Genomic DNA, 22570 nt, shown 5'->3' on the forward strand with positions numbered 1-22570 from the left:
CTCTTTCTCTTTCTTTGAAAATCTTTTCTTTTTTTATTTATCATTCAAACATATTTGCAGAATATGTCTTCAACATTTTAGCAGAGACAGTGATAGTTTCAGGAATACAGCTTATGAGAGAACATAACTGTTGATCGTTTAATTTCGCTAAGTCATCAATATTTTACCATTTCTTGGCGATTTCAAAAGGGGGGAAGGGGCTAAAGGCTTCTTGACCACCTCTGACAAAACAACCTCGACTGTGTTCTACACGTGTCCAAGAGACCTCTCTTTGAATGTCACGGTCGGTTAAACTCGGTCATATATTTTTAATTGTAGGGAAGATTTATTAATCAAATAAAAATCATATACATTGTAGGTAAACAAAAAGCAACCTGTTATTTTCTAACACAATATGAGACTACAAGTAACTAGAATTCATGTTTATTTTTTAAACACATTTTTTCGTTATAGATGCGTATTAGGAAAAGTTATTGCCATGAGTAATACGTATCATAGATAAAATAACTAAAAGAAAACTGTGACATATTGTCTAGAACCAATCAGTGCGTTGTATTAGCATATTATAATGAGGTATAAAAAAAATATAGAAGGTAAAGAGGTAAAATTTACCCTGTCTATCAAATAGTATAATAAAGAAAGGAAGTGGCTACGATTTTTATGAAATTTTAATGTCCGATGAGGTATTATATTCCCAAAAAGTAAGACAAGAGTTTCCAAGGCAATTGAACACTCCATTATTTTAGTTTGTTCATTAACATGTTCATAAACGTAAAAATTATAAGAAATGTGGAAACTTGACTATGTAATTCATATTTCAATACGACTGTACCTCGATCTACATTGAGAAATTCAATGTATTATAAGCTCATGAAAAGATGTACACATTTGACTTTTATTTATAATCCCCCCCCCCCCAAAAAAAAAACATGAAAATCCTGTTCATATGACTTCTCGCTCTCAATTTTCACACAAATGCATAAAATAAAGGTAAAATAGCATATCTTGTATCGATTAAAATGCAAACAAAAAATTTACGGTGTCTTTGAATAAAAATTTTATGCTAAATTGACATAAAAAAAGATACTCACCTTCAATTAGCTATTTTCAAACTGTTTTCCCGTGGGATTTTATTTAATCTTATTTTATTTTCTTCTTTATAATAACGTTGGTATTCTATTATGGCAGAAATATACAATTAGGACTCGCATATACTGTACTCTCTAACTGTTTAATAATTTATATTTCACGTGAAAGGGACGCCATACATTTTTCAGTAAAAATACATAACAGGGCGTTAGTCGTTTAATTTCTTTAAAATTTCACGTTTTGTGAATAGTGCACAAATTAGAAAATTAAGTATATGGAATACTTTAATGGGAAACAAAGACAAACGAAGTGTAGGCCTAGTTATTTCTTTTTTAGAAATTATATTGAAAAATGATAACGCCATTGTGTCCTCTTTGTTACCCCAGCAGTGTTTGTCGTGTGATTTTAAACTTATTTGACAACCGTATGAATTAGGTTTAATAAAAATAAATCCACAAGATACTGATGTACAAGTAACAGTTACTGGCATAATGCGCCGTTGCTTTATTCTTTAGTTTTTTATAGAAAGTTGCACGGAATACCCGATTTCGCGGATTCAACGATACCCTAATATCGAGTATTATCACCCATTCTCAATATAAGGGCTCAAATAATGTCGCCTCATATTCATTTAGAAGAAATACCTCTGATGTAATTTTTAAATCAACATTATAAATAGTCATATAACAATGAATGAGAATTCATATAATTATCGACCTGAAAGGGTATCTAAGGAGTTCCAAATTCAAATATAGTAGCCTATTTGAAATGTACGTTACTGTCGCCGAGGCAAATATTATGCTGAATCCCCTCTGTGTAATATATAGTTTTGATTCTCAAGTAAAAATTTTCTGATAAGTTAAACCTTGTATCATATATATTTCTTTTCATAACAATAAATACATTTTCTTTGTGATAATAATTAATTTTTATTGTGCAATGTCCCTGTCGCTTAATTCTATTTCAACCACATTACAAGCAAACACAAGACTATACACCTGATAGTTTTGTTCTCCTTTATTTATTGATGAACTAAATTTGAAATTTCAAACGATTAATTATTCCTACTTAGATAATGTAACATGTTAATGAACAATTTGAGCAACTTTTATAAATATGTTTACGGAATGAAAGACATTTTCAATCGTAGAGATAAGAAAGAAATGTACGTTACCTATATTCTTCCATTAAGAATATATATTAAGTAGAAAATATGAGACGACTATGAATAAGCAACCCCTTGTATCCTGTAAACTGGAAAAGACGTTTTGCTTAACACAATTAAAAATTATTTTTTACATGAAAAGTGGTCATTTGAAATGTACGTTACTGAAATGTACGTTACCATGAAATTCGAATTAAGTGAATCTCGCACGAATTTTCTTGTATTCTCATACTTTCACACACTCGAATGTGTACACAAAGGAAAGTTTCAAAGGTTGGAGGTCGGCTAAATCCCAAAATTAATGAGAATAAACGTTTCTGCTGAGGAAAAAAAATATATTAAGGTCAATTATATATATGTAATATAATTTTGATACCTGGTATATATTTATGAATACGAAACCTGTATGATGCATTTCTTATGATATGCAAGTTCAAATAGTATCAATATATTGCGTGTCTAACGTACGCTTGTGGAAGAGAATTGATTTTTATATTTGAAATGTACGTTACGTATGGTAACGTACATTTTGCGTATTTCTAACTGACATTTTTTTTAATTTAGTCAATGAATTGCGTTTACACGAGCGAAACAAAATTATCGTTACAATCCATTTGACAACTGACCATATAAATCCATCTAAATGCACCCGCTATCCTCGTAAATGTGGTAGACTGTTGCCACATGCTAGAAAATTTATTTTTAAGTGTCTTAAATTCATCTTTGGCAACCTTTTTGCAGTTTGTTTACTTTTAATATGCGACTTTTCGTCAATATTAATTTAATTGTTGTTGATATTTTAAAACAAGGTATGCATAGGCTTATAGTTGGTAAAAAAAACAAAACAAAACAAAAAAAAAAAGAAAAAAAGAAAAAGAAACAAAACAAATAAACCCAGAACACAAGACGGTCACGTACATTTCAAATACTGAAAGGCACATAATACTCAGTTTTGTTTGAATCATTGCATTTTGGGTTATATTTTTCCAAATCTGCTGAAAAGCACGTATGTTTGTGTTTTGACAAACGATGTTGCAACATACTAAATGAAATTGTTAACAAGACTGTCGATGGATATATTCGGAATAGATTTATGTTTAAGTTTCAATGGCCAAACACGAGCATTTGTTAGATCATAGCAAAATACGTCTGACTCTTATTTGTCTTTGCCTGTAACCTTGCACACAGGTAGAAGTAACTAGGCTACGGTGTCAATTTCAGCGAAACAGCACAAAAGAATGGTAATGAACTGAGGTGGAGGGGACTCCCCAGTAATATGTGAAATGAACGTTACCGAAGTGACGTGACATTCATGTAGTTGATGACAAATAACATCGTTTGTTACATTATGATTTCTTATATTTGAAACGATTTTTATGTCAATAATTGCTTTTTTTCAATATTTTCTTATTAATAATTTACATATCATTACAAGCTTGAAATGTACGTTACCTACTCATATTCTGAGGCAATCGTGTCTTTATAGTGGTGATTGTGACATATAACACAATGTGATTACATAGAGAATCTTTTTTGGAATAAACTGAAACGAAACGATGAATTTTTAGATGAATTTTAAGCTTTTTATTAAACAGAAATATATCTTGAAATGTACGTTACATTTACGTAGTTTTCTAAATCGGCATGCATATATGTTAAAAAAGACAGTAACTACAAAATAGAATTTTACTACATGTACATGTTAAGTGTCAGTATCTATAGAAAATGACAAGATTCCAAACTGATCGCTCTAAACAAAACAGAGAGAAGAATTTAAAGTATAAATTTTAAAAAAATGTTTTTATACATCTGGATCAAAAAGTAACCTTTTTTTAAAAGGAAAAATCAAACGCGCGTTCGTATGCCGAGAAAAATATGTTGCTGACAGAGTTGGTAGGATGTTCTGGTGTTAAGATGAGGTATTCCAATTGTGATTTTAATGACATTTTTTTTTTTACATATCTTTTTGGACATTAAAGAAAGAGTAACGTACATTTCAAGCTACATTTTTTAATAAAATCACCCTCTACTTTACCGTCTTGTCATTATTCCATGTTTTAAAATTTGATGAAAAAAAACCTGGAAACAAAATCTTCACATACTTTCTTTCAAAGGTAATTGATAGAAAAATTGTTATATTGAACTTCATTTTTTAAAAAATCAGAGAGGCATTTGTGCCCTTATATTGAGAATGGGTGTTATACGCGATTTCACGGATAATACCCGATTTCGAGTATTCTCTCCGACCTGTTTAAGATGAGTTCATTTCTTTATTTTAATCTTACAAATATCTATACCTTTCATAAAAAACTGCAGTCCTTCTGATTTTATTAACGGTGCACACCTGTCCAAATAAATACACAATGCCGTACAATTCTCCGCTCAATTTCTATACCGAGATATACTTTACTACGTATGTATCAGGCACTTAAGAGGGTTTCGATATGTATTGTGTATTGTACCACAGCCCGATAGCGCCTTGCACGATTTCGTCGATATTTATACGCCTGGATAACTCTATTCAATACCTTGCCAACAGTATAAACACGAGCCTCCATCTACACATGGTTATAAAATAGTCGTCATTTCAATAGAGCCAGTCACTGTTGTAAAAATGGTTGGGAAAAGGGTTGAGAATATTGAAGAAATTAGAGCTTATATAAAAGTTCGCACAAAACTCGTTAATTCGGTAAAGCAGATTTTTACTGAATTGGGGGAAGTTTATGGGTCTGATAAGGTATTTTATGAGACAGTTCGTAGGTGGAGACAGAAATTTCTGACTGGCACAGAGTCCGTCAAAGATGCAGCAAAATCGGGTCGACCTGTGACTGTATCAGGCAAGACAAATGTCTCAAAAGTCAAGGAAATAATTGAAAGTGATGGCAGGTACACGATTCGTGATATTGCCAAAGCTGTTGGCATATCGCTTTCTCGGGTGCATTTCATTTTGAAGCGTATTTTGAAAGTACGAAAGATTTCTGCCAGATGGATACCCCATGTATTGACAGATGACCAAATAAAGGTACGAATACAAACCGCTAAGCGACTGCTAAAAATGTTTCCAAACTTCAATCAATGACAATTTGCAAACATAGTTACTGGTGACGAAACATGGGTTCACTATTTCGAACCAGTAAGAAAAGTTGGAAACAAATTATGGCTAACCAAACACGGTAGAAGGCCTGTAGTTGCCAAAAGGACAATGAGCACAAAGAAGGTCCTTTATTGCATATTCTTCTCTTGTGATGGTTTAGCCGTACAAATTCCGGTGCCGAAGGGCAAAAGTGTTACAGGTCGGTATTACTGAGATGTTGTACTGAAAAAGCTCAAGAAATATTATCAGAAACGACGTCTTATGTCGGGATTTAGGCATGTTCGCCTTCTTCATGATAATGCTCCATCACATACATCTGAGCTTGTGAAGCAATTTTTGAAGTCTGAGAAGGTTACCGTCTTGACACACCCACCATACTCTCCGGATCTAGCACCATGCGACTTTTTCCTTTTTCCAAAATTTAAAAAGTTCTTATCTGGTCGTCGATACCAGTCCCGACAGGCCCTTGGCTCAGCCGTCGGTCAGTGCCTCAGAGGTATACCGTGACGCATTTCAGAAATGGATTCAGAGATTAAAATTGTGTATTTCAAATCACGGAGAATACTTTGAAGGGATGTAATGTCCATTTCACTATTTGAATCGAATGCTTTTGAGATATCGTACAATACACATACATATCGAACAACCCTCGTAGTATACTATTGAGTCAAAATGTTTTAATGAAACTTGTGTCTTTTTCAAAAAATTCTTCAGATACTACTATTTATACTCGTACTTTCCTTTGAATTCCATTTAAAAACATGGAACCTCTATTTAAGTGTATAGATGGGCGAAGTTTCATGGACTTGAAAACTCTCTTTTTACTAAAATATAAAATAAAATGAATAATATCCCACGGATATATTTTGTCAAACTTATTTTTTTTTTTGAATTCATCATCAAGGACAGATAACCCTTCAAAAACTTTTTAGGTGCAAAATGATCAGCTTCCTACTTGCTATCAGTCTTGTGAATTTGGATCATTTCACTTTTATCGTTTTCTAGCAATATATATTTAATTAGTTTGAAATCAATTCAAAATTGTTCAAGATCCCTCCGTTATACATTGAATACCTTAAATAAAAAGCAGTAACTGTTCATATTTGGATATAAGGACCATATATGTACATTTGTTGAAAATAATCTGAATGTTAAGAAGAGAGGATCATTCATACTCTTTGTTATTTTTGCTATTTATTTAAATATCTTGGCTTGGTTTATATATACGACTGTATTTAGCAACCTGGACAATAACAATGTATTCTTGAGAAACTTTAAAGGTACCCTTAGATTTAAGAAGGATTAGTCGTGTTTTAAACAGGAATTTGCCTTACTATGCAAAATACGAAATTTCAAAAGTAAGTTAGAATATATCTTACATTATTCAAGAAAAAATTGTAGCAACCTCATTTAAGGTTTCGTCAAAGGTCAACATGTCTAAAAAATTATTTTTACAATAGCTCCAAAACTATGTGTGGTATAAAGTCAAAACCTTTACAGTTTATAAATACAATGTATATCATTGATTAATAGATAGAAAGTATCACTTGATAACAAATATTTTTGTATCAGAAAATTTGCATATTTAAAGAAAATGCACCTGCTTAATTCTGTCTTTTTTGTGAAAACCATCATTGCAGAAATAATATATGTTTATCATTGAAGGGCAAGTTGGACGTGAATAGTCTCTGAACGGCTGTAATTGAAAGCATGACATGTATAAAGACAAGACCCCTATAGAATCCGCCATTTGCAATGTACTTTCACTTTCAAGTCTTAACATTTGGACAAAATAAACAGGGGAAACAACTTTCCAGAGGCTATCTAAGTCCAACTTGCCCTTCATTGATAAACATATTTTGTTTTTGCAATAATGGTTTTCACTAAGAGCGTGGGATTATTTAGGTGTATTTTTTGAAAATATATGCATTTTTAAGAAGAATTTTTCTCAATTAATACTTTTTCCAAGTATTTTTTTTTTATCAAGTGATACTTTCTATCTATTAATCAATGAAAAATTTATAAACTGTAAAAGTTTTTTAACTTTATACCTCGCATAGTTTTGGGGCTATTGTAAAAATAAATTTTTGGACATGTTGACCTTTGTCGAAACCTTAAACTCAGTAATTCATAAATCTTATGGTCGTTATACTTAACTTGTACGTGTTTCTTACTAAATGTTCGGCCTTTGTTTTATACTAGATTTGACTATGAAATATACCCTTGATCAGTCCCTAGGGCCTACAGTGGGTGTGACCATTCAACAGGGAATGCTTAATTCTCTCAGACCCCGCCTTTAAAGTATTTAGGGATCCATGTTTTATTCCCTCTAAAACATATTTGTACCGTTACTTAGATTTTTTCACAGTTCGTTATCTTAACATTTTACATTATGTATTTTTATGAGTCATACTGTCTTTTGAAAATTATACTACAGTAGAGTAATAACCTTACAAAACTTGATGAACTTACATTTCATATTATTTACTTTATAACTGATTGCCACATCTAGATGACAGAAAAAAAAGAATTTTAGTTGTTTCTTTGGACCATTCAATTTTGTCAGCTTATAATACAATCTATGGATCTTGACAAAACGAAATAAGAATGGGATTGAGTTTACATATACTGTGCTAGCTTTAGTAAAACAGTCATTTTCATTCAGTACTTGACTTTATTAAAAATATTGTATTTGCTGAAAAGATCATTGTGTCGACCAAAAAAAAAACTTGCGAATTGGGGATTTTGATATTCTTGTTTCATCAACTTGTTTGTCCATAATTTGACTCGTTTGTAAATTATTTGTATGGAAGCCAGATTATTGCTTATCGAATCAGCTGAAAACATAAACCCCATATGTAGGTAATAATGGAATAATGCTACATAAGCAAGGGAAGGATATTGACGATGGAAAAGTTGAAGTCATAAAATTATGTGTTAGGTGAACATTAACGTCTGTCACCAATAAATATCCAAAAATGGAACATATCAGACTTTAAGATGTCTTATTTCAAGCTTACTTGAAAATATTGAGTCGATATATAGTATTGTTAATTTATGATACGCATCTGATATATCTAAATGTCGAGTTAAAAAGGTGAAAGCAAGTGTTTTTGCCTTTAATAAAAATGCTTTATATGAACACAAAAATAAGTCTGATAATAACGTGGCGCACTTGATAACTATAGGATTTCCTACAGATTTTTTAATACCTGGTCTCAAACCTATAAAAAAAATTGTCGACTAGAAACTCAAGCATCATTTTATTATCAACATCAGAGTACTTGTTGTACAATCAAAATGTTAAAAACAAGAGGATTATTACGGAAGCCCATTTAGGACCTATCAAAAAATATTTTTGAATTCGTTATAACGATTTTTAGAATCAGTTATAACGAATTTAATTTGTTATAACAGATTTATTGAATTTATTGAATTCGTTGTAACGAATTTAATTTGTTATAACAGATTCACTAATTTGTTATAACGAATTTAATTTGCTATTACAGATTTATTGAATTCGTTATAACAAATTTAATCTGTTATTACAGATTTCTTGAATTCGCTATAACGAATTAAATCTGTTATTACAGATTTGTTGAATTCTTCATAGCCAATTCAAGAATTTGTTTTAACGAATTTTTGAATTGGTTATAACGAATTCAACAAATCTGTATAACAGATTTAATTCGTTATAACGAATATAATTCAATAAATCTGTAATAACAAATTAAATTCGTTATAACAAATTAGTGAAACTGTTATAACAAATTAAATTCGTTATAACAAATTTAATGAATCTGTTTTAACAAATTAAATTCGTTATAACGAATTCAATGAATCTGTTATAACAAATTAAATTCGTTATAACGAATTCAATAAATCTGTTATAACAAATTAAATTCGTTATAACAAATTCTAAAAATCGTTATAACGAATTCAAAAATATTTTTTGATAGGTCCTAAATGGGCCTCCGTAGATTATGCATTTGACCAGTGACAAGTTTTTTTTTTGAAAAAAGTCAAAATGAAAGATGTTTTCATGTTGCCCCTTAATTGTTTGATGCCTTTGATACTGTTCATCCATTTTGAGGAAGTATCAAAGTGTTCTTTTTCATGTTTGTCCCATTTTCCAAAGAATTCTTTTAAAAAAGTTATAAAATTCGAAAAGATTGGGGTTTTTGGACATTTTGAAATAAGTGCTGTTACCTGTAGGTCCTTATATTATTAATTATATTTACATCATATGTAATGACTTGTCCGGCATGGTTATTGTTCGTTATGTATAGGAGGATTATGTTCACGAGCAATAGATTCCGTTTTATTTCTCAAATCGTCAGTAGTTATTCAATTTAGTCATTATACTAAGTATTATATTGACTACTTTCTCAAATGATAATGGAAGTACATATAATATCTTAAAATCTGGAAAAGAAAAATCATTTCGAGTAAACTGGATTTTTCTTGACTGTTCTGTGCACAATTTTTCCTCATTAGTAACACAATTTAAAGTAGCTGAGAAAATTTTATGATGCTTGTTTGCAATATTCTGATTTTTCAGTAGGTATGAGGTAATACCACGACAAACGCTGTCCATGTCTTGACACAAATAGTTCAGAAGCCAATCTATACAGAATGCGAAAGCCTTTGGTACTGTTTGCAGGATTTATGAATAGTTTTTTGGGAACAAGCGTGGGATATTCCGCAGGCATAATTCACCTCGGGTTACTTGAAAAATACCGAGAGTTTCCTAGAGAAGTATCCTGGGCAGGGGCTCTGCTTACTAGTTTCTTCAGCTTGGCGGGTAAGAAACAATGTATGCAATTATGAAAAAATATTCTGATAACATATGTACGAGGGTCATCAATAAGGTCGTAGACTTTTGTCCTAACTTTTTTTAACGCCATACCATATTCATATTTGGTACACATAATTTAACAACAAATTTGAATAATTTGAGTAAAAAAAAATTGGAATATATTTTCATAACTGTAAAAATTATCAAAGATTTAGAGTAGCAAAAATTGGGTCTCGGAGCAACGTCAAAATTGAGTAATTTACTAATTTTGACTCTATGATATCTATAGCCAATACCTGTAATAAATGGAGCAGAAATGAAATAAAATTTACATGTTTAAATTAACATTTTTTGCTATATAGGACAGAAATATCTTAGTTTCCATTTCAGGTCCCCTATCCAGTGCTGTAATAAATGGATTGTCTTGTCGATCTGCAATCTTCCTTGGATCTTTTCTTAGCTTCGCTGGTTTCTTCATTTCAAGCTTCGTGTCTGACATCAAGATTGTAATTATTTGTTATGGAATCATCGCAGGTGCTAATTTATGATTGTATATAATTTATATGTCAATAACTGGGAACCATCAGTACCGCAAGGTATTTATCAAAATATTCTATACGCAAAGATACTTTTAAAAAATTCTATCATTGTTGCGGTGTTTTTCCTTTGAAGACCACTGTGTTTTTATTTTTGATACAGCATGGCTAACTGTGATCTAACAACCATGCTCTATCAAGATGCTTCATCCAGTAATTTAAAGAATCATGCACTGTACATCTCGATCGGTAAAAAGTGGACATTTTCCCATGCGGTATTCATTGAATTACCCAGACATTTTTAGGAGTGTTAAGACTAAATAAAATAAGGAATTTCCATCATAATATCGAATTTCATCGAGAATTGACACAGCATAAAATCACAACTATCATCCATGGCGTTCAGACTTGAATGAGCCAGGCACATGTACGAGTAGCTCTGAAGTTCAAGAAAAACAGCGCGCTAAACTTTTCCTATCACGTGCTCTTTTTTCATTGGTCATAAAAAAAATGTATGATGAAATTTTGTTAGATCATGGCTAACTCAGTGCGTGAGAATACAGGTTGAAGTACCTGCTATTAACGTAAAAGTGGTAGATCGTGGATAAAATAAGTTCCTGGGAACAATGAAACAAATATATAGAGTACCTTTAAACTCGTGCATCTTCAGATATCAGACTCGGGGGACAAGCCCCCTCGTCTGATATCTGAAGATACACTCGCTAAAAGGTACTCTATATAAGGTACTCTATATATTACGAAATGTATTCTTTTAAAGTATACTAGTGTTTTAATTCTGGCACCGTTTTAACTGCTACATGGAAAATTTTGCTTTCCAGGAATTGGGCAGTCTATGACATATTCGGGCACTGTCGTAGTCACAGGGTACTATTTTATTGACAATCCCAGTTTGGCCACAGGAATAATTGCGACAGGAGCAGGTATTGGGGTGACGGTTTATCCTCTTTTCACAGAATTCCTGATTCAGACATATGGCATCAGTGGAAGTTTCCTTCTCCTGTCGGCAGTCAGTCTACAATCTTGTGTTTTTACTATGTGTGTCAAAACTACGGAATTAGAAAAGAAAAGAAAAGGAGAAAGATCCGAGACTGTAACTAAACAGTTAAAATGGGTTTTACTGGAATTTCAAAGAATAATTTCCAACAGCGCGTTCTGTTTCTATTGTGTGAGTATTTTATGCTGGAGCATAAGTATCAATACATCTGTTTTATATTTACCAGAATACTACGTCAGCACAGGATCTACTCAAACGCAAGCTGCCACTTTTATGTCTATATATGGTATCACAGGTTGTTTATCTCGAATTCTTACTGGATTAGCAGCAACAGACTTTAATGTAGATGGCAAAATCCTATATATGGGATGTTTCTTTATTCTAGGACTATCTACAATCTTTCTACCAGTGCTCGGAACTTTCTTTTCCGGAAAGGTATTCTATTCTGTCATACTTGGTTTATATTCTAGTGGAGTGTGGTCCCTTTTGTCACCGATAACCATTGAAATGATAGGAATTAAACAGCTGTCCACGGCTTTTGGAATGGAAATGCTCACGTGTGGCATTGGATTTCTGATTGGTCCAGTCATCGGAGGTAAGAAAAATTTAGTTTCAGATGAGAGTTGATACATAAGGCTTCGTTAATTTCTTATATTTGAATATCAAAAGAGAATTTCAAGCAACGAACAAGCTGTAAACCATAAATTAATGGTTATTCTATTGCAGATCGCATTAAGGAAGGGAGAGGGGGCTATTCAATTCTTTTTATTATTTCAGGTAGGTGTAACAGTTCAAAATCTTTTAGCTGACATAGCAATCTTCTTTTTAATATAAAGTCTAAAATCAAAATCAAATTCATTATTACAGGGATTCTATATATGATGGCAGCCGTATTTGAAATGTTTATGATATTAAGGATGAAAGGGTCTGCATTCCAACACGCAAGACAGGAGGAAACAAATTGTATTGAAGTGGAGGAAAAAACGAAAAAGGATGAATTAATTGAAAAATCTAGTAAATCGGAGTCACTCTTGGGAAGTTCTGATGATACAAATTTGGAAGAACAACAGCATTTAAACGACGGTGATACTTGTTAATAAACTAACTGTTTGTTTCGAAATTAAAAATCTTTGATGACCAAAGGTTACTAAATATTTTGTCTAGAAAGTTTGGTATTTTTGCAATAAAATGATAATATTAGGAAATGGCAAGAATAATGGGCACAAATAGGAACAAATATAAAAATCAGACAAACACTTATTTACAGATTATACATTTGCAGCCAACTTTATAAACTTGGTCTGTCAAGAACAGAGGAAATAAGTACTCCTTTTTTGTAAAATAAGGCATAGCCAGTTTATTTGTGTTTAATTTACTCTCAAAATGAATGAAAACCGGGTTTTTCTTTTGTGTAAACAGTACTTTTATTTGCAAAAAAATATTATAAAAATTGTAGCAGTTGACATCCCAAGAAAAAATGTACTTTATAACTATATTTTACATTAAGTAAATTAACACAATTAGTACTGGTGTTTTCTGAACAAATTATCACGAATCAATACATTTACAAATGGCCAGCTAAATAATGATATATTGCATGACAAGAGGCTTATCTGTCACGTTGTAATCTTTTCATTTCTCAAATTTCTCTTGGTTTTTGATGCCACTACTGGGGAAACAGAAAACTCATCATATACACTGTTGTCTTTCTTCCGACTTTTGCGCAGGCGAAGTCCACTATTTTCTGCGTACCACCTTTTCACTTCATCTAATGTCTGAGGTAAATCCATTCCACGTGTTTCCGGTAAATATAAAGCTATAATTGTGACAATGAAACACATCAATGCAAAAATTGTTCCCGGAGCCCAAGGTACAGCTCTCGCCTGAAAATGATGAAACAAGTATAAGTTATTTATATATAAAACATGCATGACAGATTTGTTAAGACAACAAGATAATTTTGATAGTGATGTAACAATGAGGTAAGGTTACCAAAGTTCCGACAAAAGGCGAAATCATGGCACCAATCCTGGAGAACGTGGAACACATCCCGATCCCGACATTCCTTAGAAATAAAGAAAAAAAACTAGTGCTTTATAACTCAAAAATAATTTTCTCATACACATATACTGGCAATATAATGAGATTTTAGTTTAAGCCCACCTTAGATTTGTGGGAAATAGTTCAGGAGTGAAGAGAAATAGCACACTAAATGATCCAGTCACGGACATCTTCCCTGCAAAGGTCGCCAAAACTGATAGAAGTATAAGTGTACTATTTCCATCTAAAATCAAAGAAATCAAAGGTTATAGATAAATAACGTTGATGACTGATGTAAGCATAAAGAATTAAAACAGAATTAAAGCAATACCTGAAAAGTAATTCAACACGGTGGCAAGAGCCAAGGCTGTTCCCGTCAAAGAGTGGAAGAAAATTGTTGTAGTTCTTCTACCAAATCTGTAAGTTTGGACAACGTGTAAGTACTGCTTTTGGTTCACTATTAAGCGACACACGTATGTTTAACAAAATGCAAAGAATTTATAAAAATAGGTAAAGAAATTGTGAACATTTTGCTAAATTGCATAAGCGACTATCCCAAATGCTTATAATATGAAGGATTACAGAAAACACATAAAAAACATGTCACCAATATTTGACTAATGTACCTTTTATTATGTCTTGGATTGAAATATTCACTTTTTATAAGAAAATGACGGAAGGTCGACTGTTTTTTTTTTCGTGTTTTAAAGTCTAAATATTCATTCCATCGAGAAGAGGAATCTTGTGAAAGGACTGAGACATTTTTCTTATCTTCATACAGTTTTCATTCTCTTCATATAAGTAGAACCTCGATCTCGTTGAAATTTCACTTTCAAATAGATAATGCTATGATGCTTTTAGTCTTACCGGCGTAGCATGCAGTACTCCAGAATAAGGGAAATGTATTCTACACAGGACATGAAGAAAAAGTTAAGGAAACGATTTCCCGCCAATGAGGTAGCTGTCAGGGTCAGTCCAAAGTAGGTTAGGGTGTTAGTCACCCTGAAAAAGAGATATCTCTATTAAACAATCTCTGATAACAATTTTCCACTCAATTTCTCAATTCCAATAGAAATCTTTTTATAAGAGTAAGTTATTTGACATTACCATGTGAAACACATCAGGAGGGAGATGACGAGTACGGATTTGTTCTTAAGAATGGTTATGATGGAGTATTTTTCGACAACTTGGAGCTGTTCTTGTTCGTCGAGCAATGTTTTATCCGTGTCTTCCTTTTCCTTATTCTTTAATGCCATTTTCTTTTTCACATGCTTCTTGAGATCCTCATAATCTAGCTTGTTCCATTTGGCTACCTTTCGTACTATCCTTTCCACTTCTTTCTTTTTCCCGTTGGCAACAAGCCATCGTAATGATTCGTCTTGAATCCTAAAAAACGACAGACGACACTTTGATATTTGTTTGTTTGTTGGGGTGCATGGGGAGTTGATAGTAAGGTTCATATTAAAGGGACATGGACAAACTTGCATGATTTTCATGATAATTTTTAATTTCTTTTCTTTAATATGTTGTAGAATAGAGAGACACTCCGGAATCATGTTCTTCTGTCACACCTAAAATAGTTTTTGTTAAACAACAGGATTTCTGAACTCTTGACCTTTGAACTTGATATTTCACATACTTTTCATGATACACCGTAGTACCTATACAAAATATTCTTTGACTCTTTAAGGTAAGTTTAACTGCTTTGCAAATGCACTGTCATGAGACACATTGAAAAATCTCAGCCATACAATCCACCTGACCTTGATCTTTGTTCAATTTTAAAGATAACATTGAACTGTTGTCTTGTGTTATGAAATTTAAGATGTTTGGTTTTCAACCGACACTTAACAACATGATGACATTTTCTTTCATATGTATTAATGATTTTAGCTATATAAGCTGAAATTCAAATGCATTCAACAGTGCTAGTAATCGAAATCACCAGACTTCTACCGTTAACCATAATAAAATCTCAGATTTTCTGTATTTGAAGGAATAGACCAATTTGTATTCTCGACTTGAAGGGAAAAGCCTCTGGGCTTTTCGATGGTCCATGTTTTATAATTGCTCACGGATAGTTACTGTTTGTATTTTTTTTTTAAAAATCTATCACCGTTTCCATGGAGGACAGTAAAATGAACAAATATCCATATCAAGAATTCGATGGCGACGTCAATAGGCAAATGTTTTTAAAAGATGGAATAAAAAGCGATTCAGAGATTTTGATATTTTAAGACTAGTGCTAAATCAAATATACTATGATACCTACCAATATTGAAACAAACTCAAAAAAGAAAAACAGGTGAGGGTAATTTGAAGGTATCTCCAGGAGTGATTCCGTAACAGATAGGCAATGGCAGACATTATAATGAGACCCGTGCTCCAGACACAGGAACCAATTACTTCACTGTAAAAGCGACCCTGTTCTGGAAAGAGTTCTAAGGTAAAGACTACACCAGACATGACCATTCCCTGAAAGAAAAAGCAAATTATATACATCCATATAACAAAAATGTAGAACAAATTTTAAAGCAGACTCAGACATTATGACAACCTGTTGCAAAACGCCAAGAATAAATTTCATGATTGCTAATGTTGCATAATTTGACGCAAAAGCCACCGAAATTCCCAATATCAAAGTCAAAAGGTTAGAGACAAGATGAACGGTCTTCCTTCCAATCCTGTCGCTAAGAGACGAGGCGCAGGCTGCGCCTACAAGCTGTCCCGTCATCACTAACGTCTGCAGAAGTTCCGCTAAGTTTGCTCGGTCGCAGACAAGATCAAACTGAAATGAAATAAATTATCGTTACTGTAATACCTATCTCCATGTTTATCAAATGAAAAATTATCAGTTTCAAATTTGATTGACTTTTGATTGACTTTTCGAAGCGCAAATTATATACTATAGATAGATCTTTTTGGCAAAATAAAATACTAGTAAAAGCAGGTAAAATAAGAAATTTACAAACAGACAGAAAGAAAAGATCAAATATCAATGAAATATATGGAGATAACTAACAGTATTCATGCTCAAAAGCCCATTTAAACAATATATATCAGGAGAAGAGTAAATGCACTCCTCTGTTATATCAGAGATGGGATCAGGTGCCGTGGAGGAGTAAGTATCCCCTTCCCACCATGTGCTCCTTGTCATGATCGGGAAATTACATAATAAATTTCATTAACATTATCATTGTTGAAAATTCTCTGTTTGTTGAACATCCATTCTTTCGAGTAGTTTTCTTCATATTGATACGACACTATACGTCAATGGAGGACTGAAAAAATTAAGATCTTAACTCAAAGCCACTAAGCAGGAAGGGATTTTTTTTCGTGTCAGCACCTACTGCGACACGGGTCCTCGGCTTATACCATTTTATATTGAGGAACAGTATCCACGTCTCGCAGTATGGTTTAAACCTGCAATATAAGGTATCAACTTCTTTCTCCACAACTCTAGTGCAAGCGCTGGTAACGCATGTTTGAGGTAAAAACACTATCAGAGTATTTTCAATTTGAGCAAAAGTTTAATTTTAAGAGTTTTTGTTTTTATGTTTTAGCGTAATCTTGCAATTTTACTGCAAGTAGGGGTTTTCATAGATATTTATATGAGGCAGCTCTAAATGTCCTATCATTGTGCTCAGAAAGTTCCTATGTAATTCTTTTAATATTTCTCGGAAGGAATCAACCAATCTCCACGGCAAAAACTTTTTATGGTATGAGCCCTGAATATCTCCAGGACCTTTTTGTTTTTCATAGCCATGATTCCTATTCCTTACCTTCAGAATTAAATTATAATCTTCGTTTACCAAAATATCGAACAATTCTATTTACAAATTCTATTCAATATTCAGGTGTAAATTTATGGAATAACCTGCCATTACATGTAAAATTGTCACCAACTTTACCTATTTTTAGACGAAATGTAGAAAAAATTATGATTAGCCAACGTCTGTAAATAAATGTTTGAATATGTCCTTTGAACAAGATGTTTGATTATTACTATTGTTTAAAACAATGTCTCCTGAACAATTAATATTGACTTCTTTATTTTGAGTCTATATATCATTTAGCTGTACATTACATTTAATTATTCATGCATTAATGAACTCTACATGTTTTATCTTTGATTGTATCATTTTATGTAATATGTTGTTTGAAATTAGAAGGCCCCGGGGAAGAATAGTACTTTGTACTAATCGGGTAACCTTCTCTAAATAAAGCATTATTATTATTATTAATCGATACAATTAATTTTAAACCATTTAGAGAACAATTCTACCTCTGTGACGATCGTTCGGTCTTTTTCTAAGGTGTACCGGTAACCGTTAGGACACTTTGTTGTTGCTATTAGTTTTGGATCCAGGACATCTGAGTCGTTGTGGAATATTTGGACGTGACATTTTTCGTATTTCATGTACATAGAACTGTTTGTAAGAGATTGGTTGTCGAAGTTTGAAGCTGCACATTGGAACCCTGGTCTGTAGGCTAAAATGATGAACGGTATTCTGGCAAGTCAGAGGCATACATGACAATTCATGATTAAGGTGACAAAAAGATTTGCTAGAACATATACAGTGAGGGCGATTTTTTCTGATAATGATTTTGTTACAATCATTACGTTGTATAAGATTTGATTTAACCATTATTTTATGAATATTCCTGATTAATGCTTTTACTGGATACTCCAAACTGTGCATGCGATTTCCAACAAATTTTAAATTTCTTGTCATGACCTTTTAAGAATTGCCACTTTTTAATGTATAACACTTGTCAACTTTGAAGAGTAACTAAACAAAGTCATAATGAAAAAAATAGTATTGTTTAATAAAACTATGCAAATAGTACATGAGTCAGCTATAAACCACACTACGAAATGTTAAGAAAAAGATATCATGAAGGAGTACTTCTTGTGGTAGTCAGCAAACTAAAATCTTTTGTTAGGTCGTATGTAGATTGATGTTTTTCAGACAGACGTTTGGTCGTTATATTTGGTCTGAATTGTCCGTGGATTTTCAGTTTGCCTGATCATAAACAGAAACACACGGTGGGGGTGACCGTTGACTTGGGAGTCTCCTCCTCCATGGCACCTCATTCGCCCAATTTCAGGGGTCCCTGTATGTCAGCTCGAAATTTGCACTGTTCAATGGACGATTTAGCTTGATACATGTAACTTTTCGTTATATTAATATTTTGTAGAAATTATTACTTTATTATAGCCTGGAATATTCATCACATTATATTTTTATAACAAACTTTACACTTTTTATTAAAATAACATGCCAAAATTACTTATACATTGAAAAAGTCGGGGTTAAGGTTACATCAGAGTCTGAAATTCAGATTTTGCTCCAGCCTTCGTTGACTAGCAAGGTTTGTGTCGACAACGTGCTGCTTTTAGTTTTTGTAGGAAATTTACATATTACACAGCATGTGTGAATGAATTAAGTAAATCGTAGAAATTTACATTTCTGGAATATTTCTGAATAATAGAGATAGAGATTTAGTATGAAATGTTAAACAATTTTTTTGAAATCCCTCTGCAAAAAATAAATCATAACTAGAACCCAGAAAAGATTCACTTTCAGTAAATTAGGAAAACTTGTATTGAAAGTAATACTAGTATTTATTAGTATGAAATATGCAGAAATAACGAACAGTATTCAAACTCAAAAGTCAATTGAACATTACAAATTAGGATCAGAGTAAACACGGAACTCCAAAACAGCAGAGTTGGGATCAAGTGTCAAGGAGGAGTGAGCATCCCCTGCCGACAGGACACACTCGCCGTGTGCTCCTTGTCGTAAAATTACGGAAAAAACGTCGACAACTCGGTTTGTAAACGATGGACTAACAATTAGTAGTAAAATGTCAGTCATATTATGACTCAATCATAGATTGTATTTGATGACAGGCTCATTGTATCAAGCACAGAACTCGACTTGATGAAATGATGACTTTAAACGAGACTGCCGGTATTCTTGATTCATTACAATCCCAAGTTCTAATCACAACAAACTTCCCTATTGTATGTGCTTCCTACATCTGTTTTAAACATTGTAATGATCTTACCGATAAAAACTCCTATAAGAAGCTGAAAACCTGTTTGCCATATATGGAAAAGGGCAAAGGCAGCCTGAAATGCTTGGTATGGTCCCCAACGACCATATCTGTAACGAGAAAACAAAGACCAATGGTCGACCTTCGACGTTACTAAGCAAAGATAAAATGCCTTAGGTGTTGTTTTCCTCATAGTCTTGGTAGTTGTCATTTATAAGCTGAAAACAAATAAGAAATACTTGCAATTAGAAGTGATGTGCTTTGTTTTAGAAATACTTTGGTGGCTTCTATTACATGAATATCTACATATCATCACCGACCACTGCATGCTAAATACGAATAGTACAACACAACTAGTACTTTAAAAATGAAATATCTTTAAATATAAAAATAAATGGGCATATACAAAAGCAATGAAGAATATAGCAGTATATTAATGCAACATGTATATGCAGAAACATGCACAGGAATAGAAATTTTTACACAGCCTCCGTTCAACTTCTAGCTATCAATGCAAACAAACATGATAGCAAAATCAGCTCTGAAAACAAAGGGCAACATGCATTTCATAGAAACTTGATGCTAAGATATCCTTACATATAATTTCCATCCAGTTCTTTTTTCCCGACCATATCATTTTCCTTAACATCAGGTACTAGATCCATTATTTGGAAAACTTAAGGTGACCTCCGCTACCTGTATTAGTTTTGGATGTCGCTGACCAGATAAGTCCTATTTGTCTGGTCATAACCGTTTATTCATCGTCAACCCTAAACGTGACAGTCCATTCATTGACAAAAAGTAATGATACACTCCATATTCTGATTTTCAAAGTTTGAATTCTACGTAAAGGAGACTTGTTCATTGTTTCTTTGGATATTATTCTTTTTCTTGAAATTTTTGTGAACTCAACTGGGTGACTGGTCTGAGTGTTATAAGTTCTATCAATTTAATGCTTAACACCTGTACTAAAGGGTTATTGAACTTATATTAGTGAATATTTTCAAGGCTTGGTTGTACAAATACACGAGTTTGCGAGTGCACTTGTATACAGCCAACGAGTGTCAATATTCACAAATATAAGTTCAGCAATAAAATGTATTATTTGCCAGGTGATCAACTAATATTAAAAATTAGAAATTACCTGTATATTCATTCAGATGAAAAACGACGGTTATGATTTAATGGAGATAGCATAGTGATAAAAATAGACCCGATCAAGATTCTTAGGGAATCATATAATTTCTGTGAAAAAGATTCTTATTTAGAAAGAAGAAGAAATTAAATTTTGAATTAATTTTAACGCAAGAGGAAATGAAAGACGAAAATATATCAACTTTCTTCTTTGTTGTGTCAAAGTTCCGCAGATCAACGTTTTCTGTAAAATCTGATGATCTGACACAAGCGATACACAGATTTCTTAACCCATTATTCAGTTGTTTTGATTTCGCTGTTATAAAGATCATCGTTCAATTCCACTTATATCCTATACATCTAAGGAATCACTATCTAGTTTTTTGGGTATGCCAGAATCAACAGTGGTTCATTTGCACAACGGATCGATGCCCGTTATGCATTATTGATTCCACGTTTTCAACTTTCGTTGATGCCCTTGACGTTACCCAACTAACTAACTAAACCATTACTTATATTTCCATTTTTTTGTGAAATAAAATTGTAAATTTGGATTTAAAAATGATGTTTAATACTTTTAAATTACATAAGGAATTTCAATAGTCCCCGCCGACTGACGTCCGACACAAAGACGCACGGGATCTACATGCAAATAAGGCCTTCTTACCCCCGACCTTTCGCTTGCCGATATTTACATTTCGGCTGAATTATCAAGAAATCAACACGGCTAACTTTCAAAGAGATAACTCAGAGAAAACAAACAGAAATGGAAATATCATTTTTTTATACATATTCACAGCCATTTGAATTAAATGATGAAATGGTATTCGACTATATGATATTTGCAAACATCAATGAATTATATTCATGTTCATACCGGTATTCAATTGTCTCTTTGAATTGTTTCTTATGTTAGCTTTCAAGTGTGTATGTGCATCATAATTAGTTAAGATAATTAATGTCTTACGTTAAATAGGACCCTTACTTACTAGGAACAAAAGGAATTAACATGAATTTGAGTAAATGATTTGACGATACAATATTGATCCTGCTCTTTTTTTAGAAATTGTGTAAAAACATGTACATGTATTAAAGTTAATTCTAAAAAAAAAACAGTTTAGATAATGTTTTCACGTTGCATAGCTATGCAAACCATCACAATCGCAAGCATAAAGTAGGTATTTCTCTACAGCACATGATATATTGACAAAAATATTGGAGGTTTAGCCCCCTGCAAACCATCTGTGTTTCTTCAGCAATAAAAAATATTCTAAACCGCGTTTGCAAAAACGTAAAGAGTCTTACAGGTAAAACAACACTACGGCGATATTGGGTCACACCACTCCATGTTTTATATTATGAAAAACTTGGGGAAAATTACAAGATTTAAATGTCAATTGGGCGGACTCTCCAAGAAAATTGTGCTAATAATCATTCAGAATGCAATGAAATGCAATAAAAGTAGAGATTGATTAATTGATTTTACATGCATTCTTTTGAACGTTTTTACTACACCTTGTATCTCCTACAAATATACATCGACTATTACTTCCAAACGTGTTAGTTTTGAATATTTTTATTATCCCAAAGAACCAAAATGAATTTGAACTACCATATATATATATATATATTGGAT

At 32.5% G+C, this 22570-nt stretch overlaps 2 protein-coding genes across 3 annotated transcripts; one reads left to right on the forward strand and one right to left on the reverse strand.

The window, feature by feature from the left end:
* The first annotated feature begins 9950 nt into the window (after positions 1–9950).
* On the forward strand, positions 9951–13049 carry LOC134228636 (monocarboxylate transporter 6-like). Of its 2 annotated transcripts, XM_062710313.1 has the most exons (5): positions 9951–10152; positions 10537–10680; positions 11522–12292; positions 12424–12474; positions 12565–13048. In XM_062710313.1, exons 1-5 carry the CDS (start codon positions 9984–9986, stop codon positions 12792–12794), a joined length of 1365 nt encoding a protein of 454 aa, XP_062566297.1. In that variant the 5' UTR covers positions 9951–9983; the 3' UTR covers positions 12795–13048. The 2 variants fall into 2 exon arrangements, with proteins under 2 accessions (XP_062566297.1, XP_062566298.1); XM_062710314.1 differs by lacking the exon at positions 9951–10152 and having other exon boundaries at positions 10602–10742; positions 12565–13049.
* A 54-nt stretch (positions 13050–13103) lies between these two features.
* Positions 13104–20516, reverse strand: LOC134228635 (organic cation transporter protein-like). Its single transcript, XM_062710312.1, has 11 exons — positions 20398–20516; positions 19813–19910; positions 18023–18228; positions 16295–16525; positions 16010–16212; positions 14845–15123; positions 14605–14739; positions 14069–14154; positions 13861–13981; positions 13690–13762; positions 13104–13580 (listed from the first exon to the last, which is right to left on the reverse strand). The coding sequence occupies exons 1-11, from the start codon at positions 20463–20465 to the stop codon at positions 13314–13316; spliced, it is 1767 nt and encodes a 588-aa protein (XP_062566296.1). The 5' UTR covers positions 20466–20516; the 3' UTR covers positions 13104–13313.
* Between the last annotated feature and the right edge of the window lie 2054 nt (positions 20517–22570).

The sequence above is a fragment of the Saccostrea cucullata genome, unplaced genomic scaffold, assembly GCF_032062105.1.
Source record: "Saccostrea cucullata isolate Sc308-1 unplaced genomic scaffold, CSIRO_AGI_Scuc_v1 ctg547, whole genome shotgun sequence".
Classification (NCBI taxonomy): domain Eukaryota; kingdom Metazoa; phylum Mollusca; class Bivalvia; order Ostreida; family Ostreidae; genus Saccostrea; species Saccostrea cuccullata.

Coding starts and splice junctions, on each gene's coding strand:
- LOC134228636 (XM_062710313.1), top strand. CDS start 9,984: ATGCGAAAGCCTTTGGTACTGTTTGCAGGATTTATGAATAGTTTTTTG. Junction 12,293..12,423: donor GATTGGTCCAGTCATCGGAG/GTAAGAAAAATT, acceptor ATTCTATTGCAG/ATCGCATTAAGGAAGGGAGA. Junction 12,475..12,564: donor AATTCTTTTTATTATTTCAG/GTAGGTGTAACA, acceptor TCATTATTACAG/GGATTCTATATATGATGGCA.
- LOC134228635 (XM_062710312.1), bottom strand. CDS start 20,465: ATGGATCTAGTACCTGATGTTAAGGAAAATGATATGGTCGGGAAAAAA. Junction 14,155..14,604: donor GAGTACTGCATGCTACGCCG/GTAAGACTAAAA, acceptor CCAAACTTACAG/ATTTGGTAGAAGAACTACAA. Junction 13,982..14,068: donor CGTGTTGAATTACTTTTCAG/GTATTGCTTTAA, acceptor CTTTGATTTTAG/ATGGAAATAGTACACTTATA.